Genomic DNA, 20,030 nt, shown 5'->3' on the forward strand with positions numbered 1-20,030 from the left:
TCTTAACATGGATGCTACGTGTTAGTGAATCCATAACTATTTTATTATACTATCGGAACAAGCGTTGCCATCGAGGCATCAAGTTGTGACTACTGCCATCTCAAAGTCAAAGGCATAGGTGCGTTTCACATTTGAGATACCATGGTTCGGACGACCAATAAATGTTTGTTCCAATGTCATAAAAGCTTTCATCACGGTAGTACTACTACATCCAAAAAATGTTTGTTATACAACTCAAAATGTAACTTGCGACAGCCGAAACAGCCACTGAGCTCTTTACCAGCCACCCAACATTGTCCTCATGCAACCATGATTATGAACCATGATTATGAAAGAAACTCCACTTAAAGTAGTGAGTAATGGTCTCGAATCCGCGAGGCAAATCTGTAATAGTCGTTTTCAACATCGTCAATCATATCAAAGACTTGGCCTTTGACTCAAAGCTTCGGGTCCGACACGGAAGATCCACGGCTCCCACTCTGGCGTCCGCGAGACCGCCTCGCGAGCTTGTGCTCCTCCACAACCACAACCGCAGGCTGGCGACCACGACGGCTCTCGCTGATTACGGCAACAAAAATCCAGGCAATTCCGAAAACGGCAGCGAGGATGGCGTAGGCGATTTTGAATTCCTTAGGCGAGTTGGAGATGTAGAGCCCCAGACCGCCGTTGATGATACCCAGGGGAATGAGGAGGCGGCCAATGATGAGGTGGATGTGCGACCAGATCTGTCGGACGCCATACTTCTTGAACTGCACGTGGTGGATGTAGCCGAAGATGGGCTGGAAGAAGAAAATGGCGAGGATGACAAGGCCGATGATGGGGTGGAAGTTGATGGTGCTAATTTCGTACTGCTAATTGTCAACAGGCAGGTCGCAAAAGTTATACAAAGCGATGGAAAACTCACCAGACTTGTGCCGCCAAACCTAACCTCCTGGGTTAACTTGATACCCAACGCAGCGGCAGCTATGTACAGAACAAAGCCAGCCATCTGGATCAGAGCATGAAGAAGCCAGGAGAAGCGACCAGGGATGATTCTCATGGCGATGGAGCCGATGGGAAAGACGATGACGAATGCGATGGTCCCGAGGATGCCATGGATCCTCCGCGTGTGCATTGCCTCTTGGATGTTGAAATCGACGAAGCCGTTGAAATTGCCTCCGAATCCGTTGCCGCCGTTGCCATTGCCGAACCCGTTGCCGTTACCATTTCCATTGCCGGGGAAATTTCCCGGGAACTGCTGCGCCATGACTATCGAGGCTAAAATTTCGTTAGTTTAGACCATCTAGGTGATGGCGGGAATGAGAAGTCGTACCGAAGGCCGCAAGGCCGAATAGTGTAAGTGTTGTCGCACCCATAGTGTCACTGTCCTGTCTCTTCTCGTTGGAAATTAAGGGTTCGGGGTCTCGTCGATGAACCTGCCAAAACTGACAGAAGGAAAGCTCAGGCTAGAGAGCGAGCGAGGTCGCGGGCCAGGGAATGACAGCGGCTGTCATATAAGACACTAAATAACATGATAACATGACATTTGCGCTGGTCTCACTCTGTCGACGGAGTGCGCTTGGGGATGTGCGGCACGGTCAGCGCTCCAAGACCGAAGTGACCGACGTGGCCGACGAGCCAATGGGCGGGCCGCCGATTTTCAGGCGATCTTTGACGCACGAACACGAACGCGCTGGATGGTGTCATCTAGCGCGCTGTACAGGGAAACTTAGACAGCAATAAGGACGTTCAATCCGAACTGTTCGTTAGAGCAGTGTTCCTGCTCAACCGACATCATACGTGGGGATGCAGGGAACACCGTTGGATTTGTGGCTGTGAGGAAGTCTGATAGTTTCATTCAACGAATCTTTCGAATAGAGTCATCGCGGCCATCACGGGGATGCGCTTCTAGGTCTGAGATGGTGGGACGGTGGTTTCAATACTTAGGCACAACAAGGATTTCGCAAGAACAAGTGGTCTGCGGTGTCTTGGGGGGCACTGGCTCGCATGACACGTTTGATGGGGCTCGAGTCAAAGTTGATGTAATGGAAGGCTTGGTTGGTACACACATGTGAGAAAAACAGTCTTGTGTTCTTGCTTGAAACCCGGTTCCTGCAGGAGTCGGTGAGGCGGGACGTTCGACGGACTCGACTGCGTTGTTAGTGCCAAGGCACGCTTATGGCGGGGCGGCCCTATCACAAGAGAAGGAAACGTTGACGTTGATTTTGAAAATACGCCGTCTGGTGTTTGCGTGAATAGTTCTGGCTGCTTTCTTTCTTTTTCTGCTCCAGCCACACAGCTACTTATGCATCAGGTTGATCCTTTTTCTGGGCGCTCGCCAGCTGGCTTTGCAGTCCACGCTTGCCGACCTGCATCGCTTGCTCAATCTCGCGCTCTCCCTCCCGCAGCCTGGCTCGGCCCATCTCGAGGCTTCGCTGTTGTCTTCTTTTTTGCTCCGCAACCTTATCCTCATGCTCCCGCAACGCCTTCTCTCTCCGCTCTCTGGCCTCCCTAGCCTTGCGAGTCGCCTCGTCCTCCCCTTCGCTGGCCTCACCCTCAGGCGGCGGTCCCAGGGTCTGGATGTACGCCTCAATCATAGGGTCTCTCACCTGTGGTGGCAGTGAGATGTATCTGATGTCAACCAGCAGCTGCGGTGGTAGGCGTGATAGGCTCGTCTTAGTGTTCAGTGCAGAGAGTGGGAGTGACTTCAGAAGCGTGGCGAGATCAGACTTGAGCGCTGTTTGGGGCATCTTTAAACGGTTGATGTGCTCCCGGTACCACTTCTCACGGTCCTTGTCCTTGACGTAGGGATCCGTCATGGCTGGTTCCTTCCGATATTTCCTCTTGAACTCTTGCCAGAAGAGTTTGGGCGACGCTTTTTCCTGCAGTAGTGTCATGTAGGGTATCCGGGGGTCTTTCTTCTCTTCTTTGGCCCGAAGTTCCTTCAGCTCTCTAATCTTGTCCTTTGACCATTCTTGCCAGGTCTCCTTTCGTGCTTTCATGGTGTTGAGCAACGTGTATCTCGGATCCTCGATGATCTGTCCGTCCTCAATCAGCTTATCCCAGGTGCTGTATGGGTTGACGTTGAAGTCGTCGAGCAGGTCCCTAAAGAGTGCGGCGGCGTCATCCTGTGAAAACTCTACCCCTTCCGCGCCTTCTGGCCACTCGTCCATATGTCCGTCGTCGTATTCTCCGGGGTCGAGCCCGTATGCTTCACCCATCGCTTGGAGCTGGAATGCAATGTCTGCTTCGCTGAACTCCACCGGAGCGTCATCGGCTGCATCTTCTGTGCGCTGACGCTTGGAAGTGTGCCCGTCCTCGCCATCTTCGCCCTCAGCCTCATCGTCCGTGACCTCGACCTCCTCGTACTCTGAGCTGTCGTCATTGTCGTCATACGTTGGAGCCACTGGAGCCTCTTGCTGGGGCCTCGGTTGAGCTGTGGGCGTGCTATCCTTCCCTTCTTCTTCTGTCGGGGCACTCTTGATGCCGGCCTTCGCGCGAATCCTGGCTTGGTCGAGCTCCAAAATACCGGCTTTCAGCTTGTCTGGAATGCGCCAGTAGCTGGCATTCTTCTCGGGGTTGTAGACGAAGCGACGCCCATATTTGGTGTCGACGAGAATCCAAGGTTCGCATCCGGGTATCGGGGCTTTTGACCTGGGCTTGTCTATAGGCTCGGGACGTGGGCGTCCGTCTCTGCCTCCCCTGCCTCCATGGCCGAAGCCTCCTCGCTGCGCTGGCGGTTGGTTTTGCGCGTTGTACTGTGCCAGATATGCATTCGCAACGTTCGGGTCGGACAGCTGGGGAATGGTTTGGTACTGAAAGAAGCTTGTCGAGGCAGCCCCGGGCGCAGGCCCGCGGGCAGCAGTGACGTCGGGCGCACTCGGTCTCTTGTATGTCGATTCCTTGGTCTCGGCGTTGTAGTAATATTTGTGGCCATTTGGCGCGTCGTGCTCCGTCCATCCAGGAAGAAGCGGTGGAGGGGCCGCAGTATTTGCGGATGGCTTGTAGGTCGACCTCAGCATGCTGGGCAAGTCGGCGCAATCGTAATATCCGCCGATCGTGATGTCGAGATTGCAAGAAAACGAATTGTTGATTTTTGGAGGTGAGCAGCTTCGACGGGTCAAACCAGCCTGGAGAAACTTCGGGTACTTGATAAGAAGATAACGGAGTAGCTTCCCCCAGAGTGCCGTCTTGCGGCAATCGCTGCAGCAGCTCGTGAACACGAGTCTCCCAATCAAAACGCCACATACACCAAGTACGACCCCTTGAAAGCTGTACTCTAGTTCGAACTAGGGACAATTGGTCGGGGGATCTGCACATTGATCAAGTGACAACCGATAGTCTTTGCCGCCTGTTTTCGAACCTATTTTCCCTTCCTCGCTCCCTTTTTGCTTTTGACATTGGCCAATACTCCACGTCGACAGCTTGGCAAGAACATATACTGCAGCGCCCGTAGCTCCAATCGCCGCAGCAACAAGCTGTCCCATGTTCCAGAGAGCCTTTCGTGCGGCTCGTAGACGGTGACTGCTCATAATGGCGCCCAGTCGCCGAGACGGTAGTTCGAGTGGGAATGCGTTTGCATCCGCGCTCTCCAGGTTCTGGAAGGTAACGTAGCTCTTGTTCATCTCATGTGACGGGGCCGTGAGGCGATCTGACGAGAAATCTATCTGTAGAGGACCCATGCGCCAGACTATCTGGGGTTCGTGATCCTCCTTGCAGGATGGATGACGGTGAGTTTCTCATTCATCATATATTGTTCACACTCGAAGTATTGATCTGGCTCCGTAGATGCTGGCTTTCATCGAACCCTTCCACCGAATGTTCTTTATCAATGATCTACACATCTCATACCCTCATGCGGAAGTTGAGCGTGTGCCTGTCTGTGAGTTGAGCTGACCAGCTTCCAAAACAGTGAAATGAGGCTGACATACGCTCCAGATATGAACTTCGTTTATGCTCTCTTCGTACCACTGGGAATCCTTGTTGCTTACAACGTTGTGACTAAAGCGTCGCCTCACAAACATGAGGTCACATATCTGTCCTTCGCCATCGCAATCATCATGACCAGTTTCATTACAGATCTCATCAAAAACGCAGTCGGTCGTCCGCGACCCGACCTGTTGGCCCGATGCAAACCAGCCGCCGGCACCAAGCCCGACGTCCTTGTCACTATCGACGTATGCACCGAGACGGGCCATCACCTTCTCCACGATGGATGGCGGTCTTTTCCCTCTGGCCACTCGTCCTTCTCCTTCTCCGGTCTTGGCTTCTTGAGCCTCTTCTTTGCCGGACAGCTGCACATTTTCCGACACAACAGTGGAGGCCGTGACCTTAGCAGAGCACTTATTTGCCTCCTGCCACTACTTGGGGCCGCATTGATTGCCATCAGTCGCTGCGAGGACTATAGACACGATGTGTACGACGTCTGCGTAGGGTCGCTGTTAGGGTATCTTGTTGCGTACTGGAGTTACCGACGACATTGGCCCAAATTGACCGCCAGGGAATGCCACGAGCCTCACCCTTATCCGGGGTCAGACCCGAAGACTGGCTGGAATCGACTACGAGATGAAGAGGAAGCTGGGGACTCGCGAACCGACGTAGGCTATGAGATGACCCAGCTAAGTAGCCAGAGACACTAATCACCGAGAATAGGGTCCTTCATAGAGTCTGAATGCAACAGATTCAGCCACCGACACATCCATTCACCTCTGTAAGACTAGTTGCCGCATTGCTTCGTGCTTCCATGTTCCTGCCTTGTATCACAACATTTACAACCGTTGATTTCTCTACCTGTTCTTCTCATTTCGCAATACATTTCACATTACTGTCTAGGATACCACGGCTTCGCATTTGCATCTTGGCAGCAGCCTGCCTGGGGTTGGGGGTCAAAGGGCTTGGAAATTTGGGGCATCAATTCTATTGGTACATCAGGGTTGAGGGCAGTCATCACGCCCCATCTATGTTTTTGATTTCATCCATGCCATTATTTGTCCTCCGTGGACTCGTCCTTCGCCAGGTCGTGTTCCTTGAGGAGCTCCTTGATCTCCTCTGCGGTCCAGAGTCTGTGGTAGATCTTGCCGTCGCTCGTCTGGCCGACCGTGGCGAACTCGACTGTGATAATCAGTTAGCGCAATTCTAAAACAGTTCTGTCTGTTGGACAACGTACGCTTCTCTGCGCTCAGCTTCGTTGAATCCATGGTCTTACTCAGGACCTTGACTGCCATGCCGCAAGCCTCCTTCAGAGTGCAATCCTCCTTGTAGTCCTGCTTCAACAAGCTCTCCGCGCTGGCTCTGTTCGCACCGACAGCCGTCGCCTTCCAACCGCCGTAGTTGCCCGAAGGGTTGCTCTGGTAGAGCTGGAACTGCCTGCGGGGATCCCAGCCGGCGTAGATGAAGGAGACACCGAAGGGTCTCAGACCTCCGTGTTGTGTGTAGCCCTGCTTCAGATCGCACAGTCGTCGGACGAGTTGCTCGCATGGGATGTCTTCGTTGTAGGTGAGGAGATATCTTTGGGCAGCCTGGCGGGCGTAGTTGATGAGAATGTTGGCGTCGGCCGTCATACCTGCGACAGCAGCAAGCATATTGCTGAAGGGAACCATGTCAGAATTGTACACTGGTTGGCAGAAAATATAGACACCTACTCATTGACGATGTACAGCTTCTCGGCCGAGGTGTCCTGCTCCAACAGCTTCGACGTCACCTTTCGCTCTGCGGCCAGGACGATGCCGTCTTTGGCAAGGATACCGATCGCAGTTCCAGCGTGGGAGATAGCCTCAAGAGCATATTCAACCTGGTAGAGACGGCCCTCAGGCGAGAAGATTGTTGTCTAGCATGGGGTGTGAGCTTGGTACCTTGCCAGGCGGGAGCGGGATGCAGAGCAAGGGAAGAGCGGGGAGGGGCCTTACGCGGGAATCGTATCTGCGAGACATGACGGGCGGGCAATCGAACGTCGACTAGCTTGATCTGATGGGTCGATTGCGGTGGTGATGTCGGGGTTTCAAAGCCGACAGGAGAGAGAGGTGTGCGGTGCGGCGGGATGGTTTATTTGGCGATTGCAGGGAAGGCTGTAACTTTGGGGTGCAGCTTGTTGAAGCTCCAGGCAATCGATGCACGCGTTAGCTCGTTGCGCCTGCTCCAGCCAGCCTAGGAGAGCAGGACAGCAGCCGGGGCTGAGGTAAGGAAGATGCAAGGTGTTGGCCCGAGCTTTTGCCGGAAGCGCCTTAGCTCCGTCGATGTTTACCTCATCGTTCTGCTTGCCTGCTTGAGACTCACCGACAGTCCAGGCACCAAGGCCACAACATGAGATCCCCCGCCTCCCATCAACCGTGCGCCGTTCACCGAGCGCGAGGCCCAAGATAGCGGTTTCCCAAGCTTACATAACAGCAAGTGGAGGCGGTTCGGCATTTTCCCTCCAACCTCGCGCCGTTTTATCGCAGAGCACCGCACCGCAGCCCACTCGCATCACCTCCACCTTGCGCAAGCTACCTTTTACTCTCTCCCACACAACCAAAAAGCGGCACGCGAACGCCGCTTCAATCTCTTTCGACACTGTTCCCGCTGGCGCAAACCACGTTGCGCGATCGCTTCCATTCCGACTAGTGCTGGGGATTGCTGGGACGGACAATTTGGGAGGAACCCGCGTAGTCTGCACTCTTCGCATCGAGTCTGCGTCGCGCGCGTACTGGATGGGTCACATATCTTAGTCTCTTTTTTTTTTTTTTGCTCTGCCGTAAAAAACCAATGCATGTCTGAGAGAAAGAGAGAGAAGACATCACCTTCCTGTATCGACATCTAGAACCCATACCTCCCCCAAGGTACACGTTCCCGCGCTCCTGCCCACCAAAGGGAGACGTTTGACATCTTCCCGCCCGCCCGCCAACAAAGCAACCAAGCATGTCTGGTAAGTGTCGCAACCACCGTCGCACTGCCCCGCAGCTAGCCAAGTGCTGCTGCTTTCTTTCCCTGAAACCATATACACACAACTGCATTATCCTTTAGCAAGATCTGACCAACATGGTTCGCGCAGGAGAGCCGGAACCGCGCCGTTCGGTACGCGCGACCAAGGGCCAACACACCAAAGCCTTCGACGACCAACCGATCGAACCGCCCAAAAAACGAGGCAGAAAGAAGAAGCAAGAGGAGGAGCCTGAGGAAGAAATCATTCGTTGCGTCTGCGGCGCCACGGAACAGGACGGCGACTCGGAAGAGCCTTGGATTGCTTGCGACAAGTGCACAGCATGGCAGCACAACGTTTGCATGGGTATGAGTGTCTTCACGGAAGACCTTCCTAAGAACTACTACTGCGAACAATGTGCTCCTCAAGATCACAAAGAGCTCCTGTCCGCCATGGCGCTGGGCGAGCGTCCGTGGGAAACGCGCCGCAAGGTCTACGAGGAGGAACAGAACGAAAAGAAGAAGAAAAAGAAGAAGGGTGGCAGGGGGGGGAAGCGCGCCAGCGATCCCAAGGAGGAGTTGTCGCAAGATACGCGAAGCAACAAGGCCGAAGACTCGCCAGCTCCCTCGGAGACCAAGGAGAAAAAGGACAAGAAGGATGGAGCCTCCAAAGTGGCCACAGGCAAGCGCAAGACAAGGGAAGACACCCTCGAGAAGGACGTCAAAGTAAGACCTCGTCCCCAATTCGTGTAATGACTATCACTGACAAAGCTTCTCCAGACACCAGCGCCCAAACAGCGCAAAGTATCAGAGCCTGAAGCCTCTCCTGTCGTCAGCTACACCGCACCGGCCGACCTGGATGCGAAGGTTACGGATCTTCAGGAAGATCGCAAGGGCCCTGCCCAGCTTCTGCAAAAGGCGATTGCTGGTATCCTCACTACCGCCGTCAAGGACAAGAGCATCACTCTTCCGAAGGACACCACTGTCGCGGCGAAAGCGGAGCGTCTTGCTCTTGAGATCGAACGGGCAGTTCACGATGCACATCCGGACCGGAGCCAGTATGCTACGCAAGCAAGGATCTTGTACGCAAACATGAGGATGAACGGCGATCTGACCAAGCGACTACTGAAGCGCACTCTTTCGCCGCCAATGCTGGCTACCATGACCGCTGACGAGCTGGCCACCAAGGAGAGACAGGAGGCCAATGCCCAGCTGAAGGCTATCTCGGAGAAGCAGTCCATCCTGATCACTGAGGACGGCCCTCGTGTTCGCAGAACGCATAAGGGCGAGGAGATTGTTGAGAACGATTCTTTCCAACAAACTGACGATGGGCGAACCTTCATTCGACGACCCGGTGGCCGAGAGGGAGGAGAATCAAACTACGACAACTCGGCCGAGCTCTCAGCCCACTCTGGATTGCATATCGATACCCATGGAGCTCGTCACTCGCCCAAGCATCCCGACTTTGATATCAACAAGGTGTATGCAACTGTCAAGTCGCCGACGAGCGCCCACAACCGCCGGCCATCAGCGCCAATTCACGGACCGGGCGTAGACCACGATGTGGACAGGCTTCTTCAAGAAGAGACGGATTCCCCGCCCTATTCGCCCACAGACGAGACTGATCCGGACGTGGTTTGGCGCGGTCATCTGGTTATGAGCTCGATTGCCGACTTCCAGGCCTCAGCCAAGTTCGTCGGCGGGGCTAACCTATCTAACACGATTGGGTTGCCTTGGACTAGTCTGATTCCGAAGAGACTCATGGTAGCAGGGCGCATCGACGAACAGAAGGCTATAGAATATCTATGCGGCTTGCGGTACGCTGACCAGACCGATATTGTCGTCGTGGCAGTATCCCCAGCCTCCGAAGGCTCCCGTCGCGAGTTTCAATCGCTTTTCGACTACTTCGTCTCCAAGAAGCGATATGCCGTTGTCGGCGACAAGGGCGTTGGCAATGTGAGGGACACATATCTCGTTCCCGTTCTTCCTGGAGAGGGCAACGTACCCGAGTTCATGCTCAACTTTTCCGACAACCTCGTACCTCAGAAGAGGACGGAGCCGATGCTTCTGGCTGTCTTTGTCTATCGAAATAGTCCAAGGCAGCCTCAGCTCGGCGGTGCTGTCTCCCAATCACCCGTCGCCAGCACGCCAACTCCTACACAGGCGGGTTTCCCTCCAAGACATCCTTCGATATCTGGACCAGCATTCTCGCCGACTGTTGCTCAGGGGCCCTTTCAGCAGCCGGGTCAGACACCTGCCGGTAACGGCCACGCACCGCAGGAGCACCCGATACAAGGAGCACACCAGGTTGTGCCGCCGAATCAGCCTCCTGCAGGCTACATAAGTAATCGCGGCCCTGAGGTTGAGAAGCAACAACGTCAGCAACAGGGTCACGCCCTTGCACAGGAGGTGTTGGGTCCGTTGATTAACAGTCCCACGGTGAAGTTCCTCCTGCCACAAGCCTATCAAATGTCACGGACGGAATGGGAGGTTATTCGGGCATCCTGGAGAAGGATCCACGGGCAAGGGATGATCTGACGTATCTTAGTCAACTGTTGGAGAAGCAGCCGTCAGTCGCCGGTAAGTCTGGTGATGGTCCTCCGCCTGCACCTCCTCAAGGTGCTCAGGGCGTGGCGCCGTCAGCATGATCTACATGGATTGCAAGAGGGGATGGAAGTGAGGTTGATCAAGCACATAGCCCCTGATTCGCGGCACATAACTGTTCTTGGGATTTTGTTTTTTCATTTTTCACAAGGTCATGGGACTGAGAGACGGAGATACCGCTCCCTCACAAGAGGGATTTGGCCATTGCTCAATGGGATTTACTATGGAGTTAATTGTTTAGCTGTATCGGAATCGAGCACAATCGAACAGTATTTTACGAACAATACCCCTCGAGCATGCAAATACCTAGTATGGTGAGAGGTGAATGTTCAAAGACGAATTCCTATTCGCATGATCGCAAGCTACGGTATGTCAATGCTGCAACTTGGGCCAGCCAAAGTCAACTCAAAGTTTTTCGGAATCCGGTATTAAGCTGTGTGTTTGCCTCATGATAACTCTCGCCCGTGGCGATGTATGGTTGACCAGAATGTCCTATACTTACAACGGCAACGAATTCTCCTCTGCTCGTAAAAGACCCTTGAAGGACGTAGGTGTTATGTGAAGATCTCATCTCGGTCATCTCCAGCTCTAAGCTATTGCGAGTCAACAGCCCGGCATGTCACCCTACTCGACCCATAAGAATGCTGAAACGGAGAGCGGTCAATGGCCAGCAACTGTACAATAGACAGCCCAGCTCACCCCGGGGTGCCACCTCCCACTTCCCACCGCCCCCGTCTGGTACGTTCTTCTCGCGTCCCCCCCCATTCGACGAGTACCATTCAGCCACAATAGCAGGGGGTGCTGGGTGTGCGTCGCCCCGCCACGCCATGACGACAACTCTCCTGGATTTAGAAACACGGGACCTTGGAGAAGTTCAAGCATTGGATGGGGGGGGGGGGGGGGGGGGGTGACACTTTACTTAAGGCCGGGTTGAGACTGGGCCAGGACCGCTTTTTCTTTTTGGGGGAGAGAGAGATTATGAGTGTTTGTCTGATAACCACTTTGATTTCCTGACTACTTCTACAAAGCTTCGCCCGTTTCTTTCAATTGCTCGCAAGACACGTCAACACCAGACGCTTCAATTGAGACATCTCCAACCAATTCCCGACCGTAAGTCCAGGCTTTGGAATTACGTCACCAGACGTCGTCCACGGCGACAAGAACTGACAACGCCCCAGAATAGTTAGCCTCCTTTTCCACGCAACTCCCAAAAACCACCAACAATCATCGCAATGGCTTGCGGCTCAGCTTCCTCCGGCCTCGTCAACCGTAACGGCCCCGGCAGCGCTGCTACCTCCATCGTCGACAGCATCGTTAAGCCCGCAGAGGCCACGGGCGGCAAGACAAAGTGTATTGAGTGCGATGGTTACGAGTGCTGCTGCATCCCCATCCCTTGCACCGTCATGTAAAATGGTAATCCAGGGACAGCGAGACACGTCGAAGCAATAGTTTGGAAGGAGATTGGTCTCATTAGCGATCGAATGGGAGGATTTTGATACCGTATACAGCTTTGGCTCGCCGCCGGCATTAGCCAGCCGAGCACGAATTCATGATTTGCCTTTCTGGACATTCTTTATCATCTACTTCGTCAGCCAGTTCATGACTGTTTTTTCCTGCCCCACCATCTGTAACATTTGCCGAGCCTCATTCTTCTTGGTGAAATTGGGTATCTATGCTTGCGACCGCCCCTGGTTCTCCTCCCAACGCCCAAACATCTCTTCCACATCGTCCTCAAGCAGGTAAGGATACTCAGCGATAGCCTGTAAGAGCGCGGCAACCGGCAACTCGTCTCCATCTCCCCGCTAGAGAAACAACGCATCCGCATCCGCCCACACTTCCTGTTCCCTTGCCTTGCCAAACGCCTCCGCCTCTTTGGCGGTCAGTTCACCGTCAACGGCTGATGTAACATTTTCCGGTGCCTTGGGGGTATCAATGCTGCCAAGGCCCTCGAGAACGCGCTTCGCCTTGTCCACCTGCGCCCTGATGGCTGCTGTTTCGGCCCGTGTGCGATCGAGGTTCGATTGCATCAGCGCGATGGCCGATTCGCGTGCTTGATGGGGTCTGTATTCGTTGAGAAGGTGGTGAAAATTGATGAGGAGAGTACGAAGGTCTTGGATTTTGGCGGCGCCCTGTTCAAAGTCAGCGAGGATACGGCATTGGATACGGGGAGGAACTTACGTCGTCCGGCACTGTCGCCATGACGCTGACGAGTTCCAAAAAGTTCAAGAGAAGAGACTTAGCCATCTTCTTCAACTCGAATGCACGATCGAGGGGTTTGTCGTCCTTTTCGTCAGAGTGCGCCGGCGCCAAGCGCTGGATTTCGCCCTCCTCCAACGAAGGAAGCTTGTCGTCGAGCTACGAATATCGTCAGCTTGTTCGTGATTGCTTTTACGGCTGTAGCACGCAACGTACAGTATAATTTCCTCCAAGAACCTTCCAGGTGCCTGCTGCTGGCTCGGCCGGCGGTTGAAGGTTCATAAGGTCTTCTGGGATGTCTGGTAGACGGACGGGCAAATCCTTGACTGCGACGCCATCTTTTTCGGCCTGGGCTCTGCGAAGCTCTTCGAGGCGGGATATATTTTCGGATGTGAATTGTCTCCAGAACGGGGGCGGGTTCGGAAAGGTTGAGGCCAGCGCATTCTGCGATGGCTCCTCTGGGTTGTCGGCCATGTTGACGATGTCGGAGTCAGTGGATAGTTGACGAGAAGCGTAGAGTTCCTCAGAAAGGCAGAGTAATCATCGTCCCGCTTGCGTTCGGAGAGACCCAGGAGGGAAAGAGTCTTGTTTCGGGAAGGGTAATGCTGAAAATGTTGGTGGGTGGTAAACGCAGCAATCCGCACGGGTGCAGACGACCTTGAAGGCGCCGACTCGACTCCCAGCGCGCGTTCGGGGGTGAGCACCACCGTCCACCGACGCTGGAAGCTGCCCGGGGTAGCGGCGGCAGGTCTTTCCTTTGCAACCCCGCTGTTCCGGATTCGGACTGGTGTCAGTGCGTTGACCTGGCACTCGCACCATGTCACCTCCACTCTCCAGCTGACAGTTGCGCTATGTCGCTCGCGGCTGCAATATGGAGTAAATAGATGATTTCATCCCCCTTCTCTCCTTCACCATCAACACGCCATTGACCAAAATCGCGGCCCCCAAACGAATCGGAGGGGAAGCTGCACATAATCAGGTGTCGCGAAGACGCTCCCAACCCTACCATGGCCGACGTCCGATCACTCCTCCGTCAGCAGCGCGCTGCCAGACGAATCGAGCACCCCTATGCTGCCTATTCGGATGCGGGCAAGCTCCTCTGTACCCTCTGCCACGAGGCAATCAAGTCCGAATCACTTTGGGACGGCCATGTCCGCGGGTCAGGACATACGACGAAGCTCAAGGCCGTCCAGCACGCCTCTACCGATACGAACGGTTCGGCAGCCGCGGGCGACACGCCGTCGAACAAGCGGAAGCACGACTCAGATGAGGATATGGAAGACGAGGATGCGGCAGACGCTGTGCGGAAAAAGCGAAGCAAGACAAATATGAGCACTCCTTCCCGGTTGTCCCTCGGCGAGTCGGACCGAGACCTCAAGGATGTGACGCTCACGCCGCCGTCGCTGAATCGTCGGACATCCACAACACCTGTTCAGGGCGTCGAGATACAGATTCCCTCACGGCCCCATACGCCCGCGTACAAGGACGGTACATCTTCAAATTCGACGCCGATTGTGCAGCCAGTTGGCCCCTCGCCGTTGATTCCGCAGGAGGCAGCGTCAGCGAACGCAACTGCGGCACCAGCTGCACAAGAGAATGGCGCAGCCGCGAAAACTGGGTCCGGTAGAGCTCAGGTGGACGAAGACGAGTGGGCAGCTTTCGAAGCGGACATCGCAGCAGCGACAGCACCGTACTCCGAAGATGCCGTGATTGCTGCCCCAGCCATGACGGCGGAGGAAACCGCTGCGGCGGCGAAGACGGAAGAGGAAGAACAAGAAAAGAGGCGACTTGCCGCCGAGAAGGATCTTTTGGATGAGAAGGAGGAGGCCACGAGAGCTTTGGAGACGGAGTTCGAGGACATGGAGGAGCTCGAGGCCAGGGTTCGGAGATTGAAAGAAAAGCGTGAGGCATTGAGGAGGCAGAGCGATGCGGGTACGGCTGCGCCTGCTACTAGACCTATGGGCAAGCCTGCTGAAGCCACTGGGAAGGAGAACGTTGAAGCGGTTGGCGAGGAGGAGGAGGATGAGGACGAGGACGAGGACGACTTTATGGGCTTCCGCTATCGTTCGTAACGATGCGTCTCCCATGCTGCTACCCATCATTTCAAGGGTGCTTGCTGAGTAAGAGCGGCTTTCGGGCGTCTTCGCGTTGTACAACTATTGTAATTTAAACTTTCACTTCAGGTTCATAATATGACGTCCCAAGGTGTACCTTCAGCTACTTCATATGAGCAAATATTTTCTTCAATAACTACCTATTGTTGAGAACCTCTTCTAGTAAACATTACTTTTTCACCATTACCCTCCGTATTAAGGGGAGAAATATATCTTCCCCCGGCATAGCCCATCCATATACTACACCCAGGTTGCACTTGAAGAAAGTTTTACCACTCCACCGCCACCGCTGTAGGCGCGCGAGGCATATGCACCGGACCTGTCGAGGGCGAGGGGCCACTCTGGTAGACGGTCGCTGTGACAGTGTTGTAGATGGTGACGAGAGCCACCGAAACGGAGCAGACCGAGTAAGTGGGCAGGGCGTTCTGCGTTGTTGTGCCCGTAACTGTGGCCGTTGCTACCGCGGTAGAAGTAGCACCGGTAGGGTTGGGGGCGTCCGTTGGCTTCACGCACTTGGTGCCGTCCCAGTGCTTGCAGTGATGGGCCGAAGTTGGCTTCGATCCGCCGCCGCTGCTGTTGTTGTCGTCATCGTCGTCGTCTCCGTCGTCACCGCCGCCAGGAGGGTGAGTTGGCTTGCTGCCGCCAGATTCAGTGCGAGTACCTGTCGCGGAGCCACCATTCGTCCGAGTAGTCTCTCCGTCGTCGTGGTCGTGAGGAGGCTGAGTCTCAGCGCCGTCATGAGAGGTACGCGTTTTCGTTCGAGTGTGGGCGTGGTCTCCAGGAGGCTTGGTCTTGGTGGTAACAGTGCCATCAGGCCCTTCGCTGATGACCTCGGTGCAAGTAACAGTCACCTGCTCGTCAAGGGACTTGGTGACGCTGACCGTCTCAGTCACGATAACCGGCGCACGAGTGATCGTGAGAGTTGCAGTGACAGTCTGCCTAGTTACAGAGGGACTCTGGTAGATGGTTTCGTGGGCGGTCTCGGTCTTGGTGGAAATGCTTGGTGTACATTCTGGCACGGGCAAGCAGGCGCATGTGTTTGGGATGGGAGGCGTGCGACCTCTCAGGTTGTCGGGACGAGCAATTGAGAGTGATGCCAAAGAAAGAAAGGCCAGAGCCAAGAAGTTGACTTGGTAGACCATTGTAAATCTTTTTGTGGATAGCAAAGTGAGTGGTGTAGGCAGACAGAGTGAGAAATATAAGGAAAATTGTAAGGGTATGCTGTTGACTACTTCGGTGGCGCCTGGAAGCTCGTTCGGAAGCTAGCTCGACTGGACGAGGCGGAAGTTGGTGATCGAAAGAATAAACATCTTGTTAAGAGAGAGCGCTGGCTTTTATGTCTCGTCGATCCAGTTGATCTCTCAAGTATAGCGGTGATGGGTCTCGCGATGCGCTTTGTGCCATCACGGAAGGAATGCCGTTTCCCTGTATTGCGACATATTGCTCCACGAAGCGCACTAGACTTGAGAAAGGGTGCGGAAAACCGGAGGCTTCCTGCGTGGAAAACCTTCGTAGGGAGTTACAGATTGTATAGCATTTCCATCCTCGTAGGCCCGTCATCCACTTGGATGATCAATATCTCAGGAAGGGACAGGTGTAAAGGTGATCTTGGTGGTTGTAAGGGGGTTCCAGAGTCAATAGTATGCAGCGGCGACCGTTCCTAGGGATCAGGGAGAAGAAAAGAGGGAAAAGAGCAGCACAGGGCTTAATATTGAGGTCCGTGTTCAAAGGGAGGCCCAACCTTAGCTCTCGCGTCGATGAGATAATCCAGCCGACATCTGAGAACAATTGCGAAACTCAGCCAGACTCCATGGTGGATCAGTGCAATGCTGGGCGGTATCACCACAGAGATGCAAGGAATGGTATGGATCGCAACTGCGACCGAGTATGTTCACCATTTGAAGTTCGGCGATTGTCCGTTTCGACAGAATAAGGTGAGCAGATGGGTTGGTGCAAGGTCCAGGTTTCGAACTCACTGCCGGGACCTACAATATTTTTCGTCCCAAAGACCAGAAACTCGACGTGGAGCTCGGCGCTGCCCGTCCCGTCCCGCTGTGGGGCAATCTCGGTGAAAACTATGATCCGTGCCGTGACTGCGACCGCCTACCCAAACAAGAACGTCATTCCATCGTCGCAATCTTGCTGTTTCTGCCAACAGCATCATAATCACAACACGCGCCATCGCTCCAGCCATCCCCGCCATCGATTTGCAGTACGAAGCTGGGTTGTTGAGCTTCTTCCACTCTTTTATGACACCTGTTTTCCCGGTTGCCCTCATATTGTCTGTGCGGGGATCGTAGTACCTCCGAAGATAGCGCATCACCCAACCAAAGACCGGCCGACTACTCGATCACGATGGGCGTTTGTGCGTCATGCCTCGGGCGGGGAAACAAGGAAGTTGATGACGAGGTGGGTTGCTTCTTGCCTCGCGCACTTTCAGCGTAGTATGCGGAGGCTGACAGACTTCTTTAGGACGAAGAATCACGCCTCCTTTATGACGACCCAAATAACGTACACTATGGAAGCTTCGGAGAGCAGAGTGTGAACGGACAGGAGGACCCAATGGAGGTGCAGCGGGAGACCGAGGCTCTGCAGCGAGTTGTTGCAAAGACGTCCGAGTACGTACTCTGACACCTGACCCAAGCTCCGGGACCTTGGGCTTGCTTTCATGTCAGAACCGGGAATGCTAACATCGGTCTTCCTAGCAATATGGTCGATATTTTCGAGATTGCCCCGCAGGATCACGCACATCGGCCTGCGCCGACTACATTTGCGTATGCAGGGCAAGAAGCCCGCATTGTGCGGTACCAACACCTCCTCTCGAAGCTGGCGTCCAAGGACGAGGCCCCAGCCGGTGTCCAAGTGGATTGGCTTCCCCAGGAAGATGACACGATCGAAATGCAACGCGGCGTCCCAGCAATCAAGGCCGAGTCGGACAAACCCCTTGTCGGTACATTTGCAGATGCAGCAGCGGCAATGGTATGACACGCCTTGGTCATGAATCATTCTACCCTTGGCTTTTTCTGGGGCATCTTTTTCCCCCTACCCCCGAGGTCACAGCCAGGCGGTTAAGCTATTCTCCCTCTCTTTTTCATCGTGTATTCACAAAGACTCGTATTGGTCGACACAAGGCTAGGGTCCCGTCGGATCACGGCAATAGGGGACGAATTGGCTTGGAGTGACGACATTTTTTCCCCTTCCCTCGATACCCCCAAACGCAGCACTCAGACACATTTAAACCCACACACACCTTTAACATACCAGGCACCCACTTTTACTCACATATCGCTTTTTCTTTTCTATGTCGAAACCCTGTACTTGGTCAAAACCCTGTATAAAACACCTGGGCAACAACGAGGTTTATGAGAAAGGTGGACACAATGGGCCCAAAAGACCACGAAGTAATCAATGAAAAATTCCATCCATCCCACTTTGAAGCCCCCCCTGGTTCGTGCCATAGCGAGCCAATGAAATGCGTCTTGAGTATTCTTCAGCGGCAGGCCATGGGTTGTCTAGCCCATTGAAAGATGGCCACGTGCACCTCCCGACTGATGTTTACCTTTTCTAGTGTGGACCCTTTAGCGAGGGATGTTGCATCCTAGCAAGAAGCGACCACTCTTTAGCTTCAATGTCGGCCGCCTCTCGGGACGGGAGGGCAACGTTGACTTTTGGACAAGAGGGAGGCATTTGGAGGCTCAGGTTGAAGAGTCTTGATGCCCGCCATTCAGGGTTGTGCGGGAGTCTGTGCGGTTCCCGTGGCTCATTGGCGGAGACAAGACCAGGAAATGGTACCTTGGAAGTGAAGTGGGATGGACGACATGAAGAGGAGGGGTGGTTGCTGCAGCCAAATGGGGCGACCTCCCAGTCCTATCCCATCAAGCCCGACACAACCCACCACCCTCTCGCCCGTTGCATCTGTCCCCAGTCTGAGGTTTCCCCTACGCTAGGCCCTTCTACCTGTTCTTCCCGCTCCTCCCTCCACTTTGTCCTTGGGTCAGATGACAGGTACGCTTCTCAATGTCTTGAGTATGTATGCTAGGGTTCGAAAACGGGAGAGGGGCTAATGAGAAGGTCCATCCAATGCCCGCGGGGTCGTCGCCTCATCCGCTACACGATGACACGTGAGGACTAATGACGTCCCTTTCGAAGACAGGCTTCACAAGCTCGCCATTGGAGCACAGAGAAAAGAACCACAGTGGGCAATGAGAGGACTGGACGACACGCCAAAAAGCCGCTATTTGCCGTACCTTGGCCAGATTGACGCAATGCCGTCTACTGCCACTCACCTTTAGCATTTGCATGTCCTCCTCATTCGCCGGGAGAGTCCGCTTCCTGCAACTTGCTTGCCTGATAAGCACGCCAAAACCTGCTGGATGGGCAGCTGTGCAGAAAAAAAAAGTGGGAGTACCATATTCTTCGATCCCCTCAATCCGTGCCCCGAAGCAGGGCCGCCTCGTTCTTTTTCGAGCCTTTCGAACTCCGACTTCGACACCTTCGGATCCATCCTCTTTCCGTTGAGCTTACGAGGGTGGATTCATTACCGCTAGGTCAAAGCGGAGGGGCATGACGGGACCAAGGGACCAAGACGACAAGGGAGGTCAAGAGGAGGTATGCGATAATGAGGGGCCATCTATTACGTCCCTGTCGCCGTCTAAGCGGCGGGCCGGTCCTTGCGACGAAAACATCTGAGCGGTCTCACTTGCGGGCACACGTACTTTGGTACGCGCGCACACAATGTCCGCACACACGCACAAATTAACCGTACAGAAGAAATGCCCTCCTGTTGAATCGAGTGTACAATAGTTGCGTCCCAAAATTTTATCTCTGGAAGATTTCAAAGGACCGTCCCAAGCCTAATCACGAAAGAAGGCCAAAAGAAAAGAATGCAAAGAGCAACGAATGAACGGCCGTTACGTGGCTCAACTTGGGAAAAACCTCCAGTCCCGCCCAAGCTGGCCCTCCCCCTTTTCCCTCATTTTCTTGTCCTGACTCCCAACTGCTCCTGCGCTTTTCTTCCTCTTTCATCGGCCGTCTTCCGCATTGGAGGATTCCAGGGCCACTGACATAACCAAGTTAGCAAAGGTCCTACGGCCCCAGAATCGGTTTACCCCTGAACAGCGTTGCCGCCACTCCCACCTCACCTCACACACACACAAAGGGGAAAAAGGCACAGCAGACGAGGGGAACCTGGATATGGGGAAAATCTCGGAAAGAAATGAGGAGTAAAGAAATAAGGCCAAAAAG

General features: G+C 54.2%; 9 protein-coding genes across 9 annotated transcripts; 4 read left to right on the top strand and 5 right to left on the bottom strand.

Annotated features, from left to right (window-relative positions):
* Positions 1-437: 437 nt before the first annotated feature.
* ColSpa_12531 (cytochrome b561 and DOMON domain-containing protein) lies at positions 438-1,246 on the bottom strand (the record flags this gene model as incomplete). The annotated part of the gene is made up of 2 exons (XM_049278743.1): positions 438-848; positions 905-1,246. 2 exons carry the CDS (start codon positions 1,244-1,246, stop codon positions 438-440), a joined length of 753 nt encoding a protein of 250 aa, XP_049134700.1.
* A 1,036-nt stretch (positions 1,247-2,282) lies between these two features.
* ColSpa_12532 (pre-mRNA-splicing factor dre4) lies at positions 2,283-4,001 on the bottom strand (the record flags this gene model as incomplete). Its single annotated transcript, XM_049278744.1, has 1 exon — positions 2,283-4,001. One exon carries the CDS (start codon positions 3,999-4,001, stop codon positions 2,283-2,285), a length of 1,719 nt encoding a protein of 572 aa, XP_049134701.1.
* Positions 4,002-4,767: 766 nt separating this feature from the next.
* Positions 4,768-5,618, top strand: ColSpa_12533 (diacylglycerol pyrophosphate phosphatase 1; the record flags this gene model as incomplete). The annotated part of the gene is made up of 2 exons (XM_049278745.1): positions 4,768-4,861; positions 4,918-5,618. The coding sequence occupies 2 exons, from the start codon at positions 4,768-4,770 to the stop codon at positions 5,616-5,618; spliced, it is 795 nt and encodes a 264-aa protein (XP_049134702.1).
* Positions 5,619-5,962: 344 nt separating this feature from the next.
* Positions 5,963-6,578, bottom strand: ColSpa_12534 (putative proteasome subunit alpha type-6; the record flags this gene model as incomplete). The annotated part of the gene is made up of 2 exons (XM_049278746.1): positions 5,963-6,090; positions 6,146-6,578. 2 exons carry the CDS (start codon positions 6,576-6,578, stop codon positions 5,963-5,965), a joined length of 561 nt encoding a protein of 186 aa, XP_049134703.1.
* Positions 6,579-6,616: 38 nt separating this feature from the next.
* On the bottom strand, positions 6,617-6,908 carry ColSpa_12535 (proteasome subunit alpha type-3; the record flags this gene model as incomplete). Its single annotated transcript, XM_049278747.1, has 2 exons — positions 6,617-6,805; positions 6,885-6,908. The coding sequence occupies 2 exons, from the start codon at positions 6,906-6,908 to the stop codon at positions 6,617-6,619; spliced, it is 213 nt and encodes a 70-aa protein (XP_049134704.1).
* Positions 6,909-7,992: 1,084 nt separating this feature from the next.
* ColSpa_12536 (transcription factor gsfR2) lies at positions 7,993-10,410 on the top strand (the record flags this gene model as incomplete). Its single annotated transcript, XM_049278748.1, has 2 exons — positions 7,993-8,598; positions 8,653-10,410. 2 exons carry the CDS (start codon positions 7,993-7,995, stop codon positions 10,408-10,410), a joined length of 2,364 nt encoding a protein of 787 aa, XP_049134705.1.
* A 1,868-nt stretch (positions 10,411-12,278) lies between these two features.
* ColSpa_12537 (mediator of RNA polymerase II transcription subunit 7) lies at positions 12,279-13,146 on the bottom strand (the record flags this gene model as incomplete). Its single annotated transcript, XM_049278749.1, has 3 exons — positions 12,279-12,605; positions 12,655-12,831; positions 12,889-13,146. The coding sequence occupies 3 exons, from the start codon at positions 13,144-13,146 to the stop codon at positions 12,279-12,281; spliced, it is 762 nt and encodes a 253-aa protein (XP_049134706.1).
* Positions 13,147-13,679: 533 nt separating this feature from the next.
* On the top strand, positions 13,680-14,744 carry ColSpa_12538 (zinc finger protein; the record flags this gene model as incomplete). The annotated part of the gene is made up of 1 exon (XM_049278750.1): positions 13,680-14,744. The coding sequence occupies one exon, from the start codon at positions 13,680-13,682 to the stop codon at positions 14,742-14,744; it is 1,065 nt and encodes a 354-aa protein (XP_049134707.1).
* Positions 14,745-17,348: 2,604 nt separating this feature from the next.
* ColSpa_12539 (uncharacterized protein) lies at positions 17,349-17,771 on the top strand (the record flags this gene model as incomplete). The annotated part of the gene is made up of 2 exons (XM_049278751.1): positions 17,349-17,404; positions 17,492-17,771. The coding sequence occupies 2 exons, from the start codon at positions 17,349-17,351 to the stop codon at positions 17,769-17,771; spliced, it is 336 nt and encodes a 111-aa protein (XP_049134708.1).
* Between the last annotated feature and the right edge of the window lie 2,259 nt (positions 17,772-20,030).

This window comes from Colletotrichum spaethianum (assembly GCF_022836535.1).
Source record: "Colletotrichum spaethianum MAFF 239500 DNA, contig65, whole genome shotgun sequence".
Taxonomy (NCBI): domain Eukaryota; kingdom Fungi; phylum Ascomycota; class Sordariomycetes; order Glomerellales; family Glomerellaceae; genus Colletotrichum; species Colletotrichum spaethianum.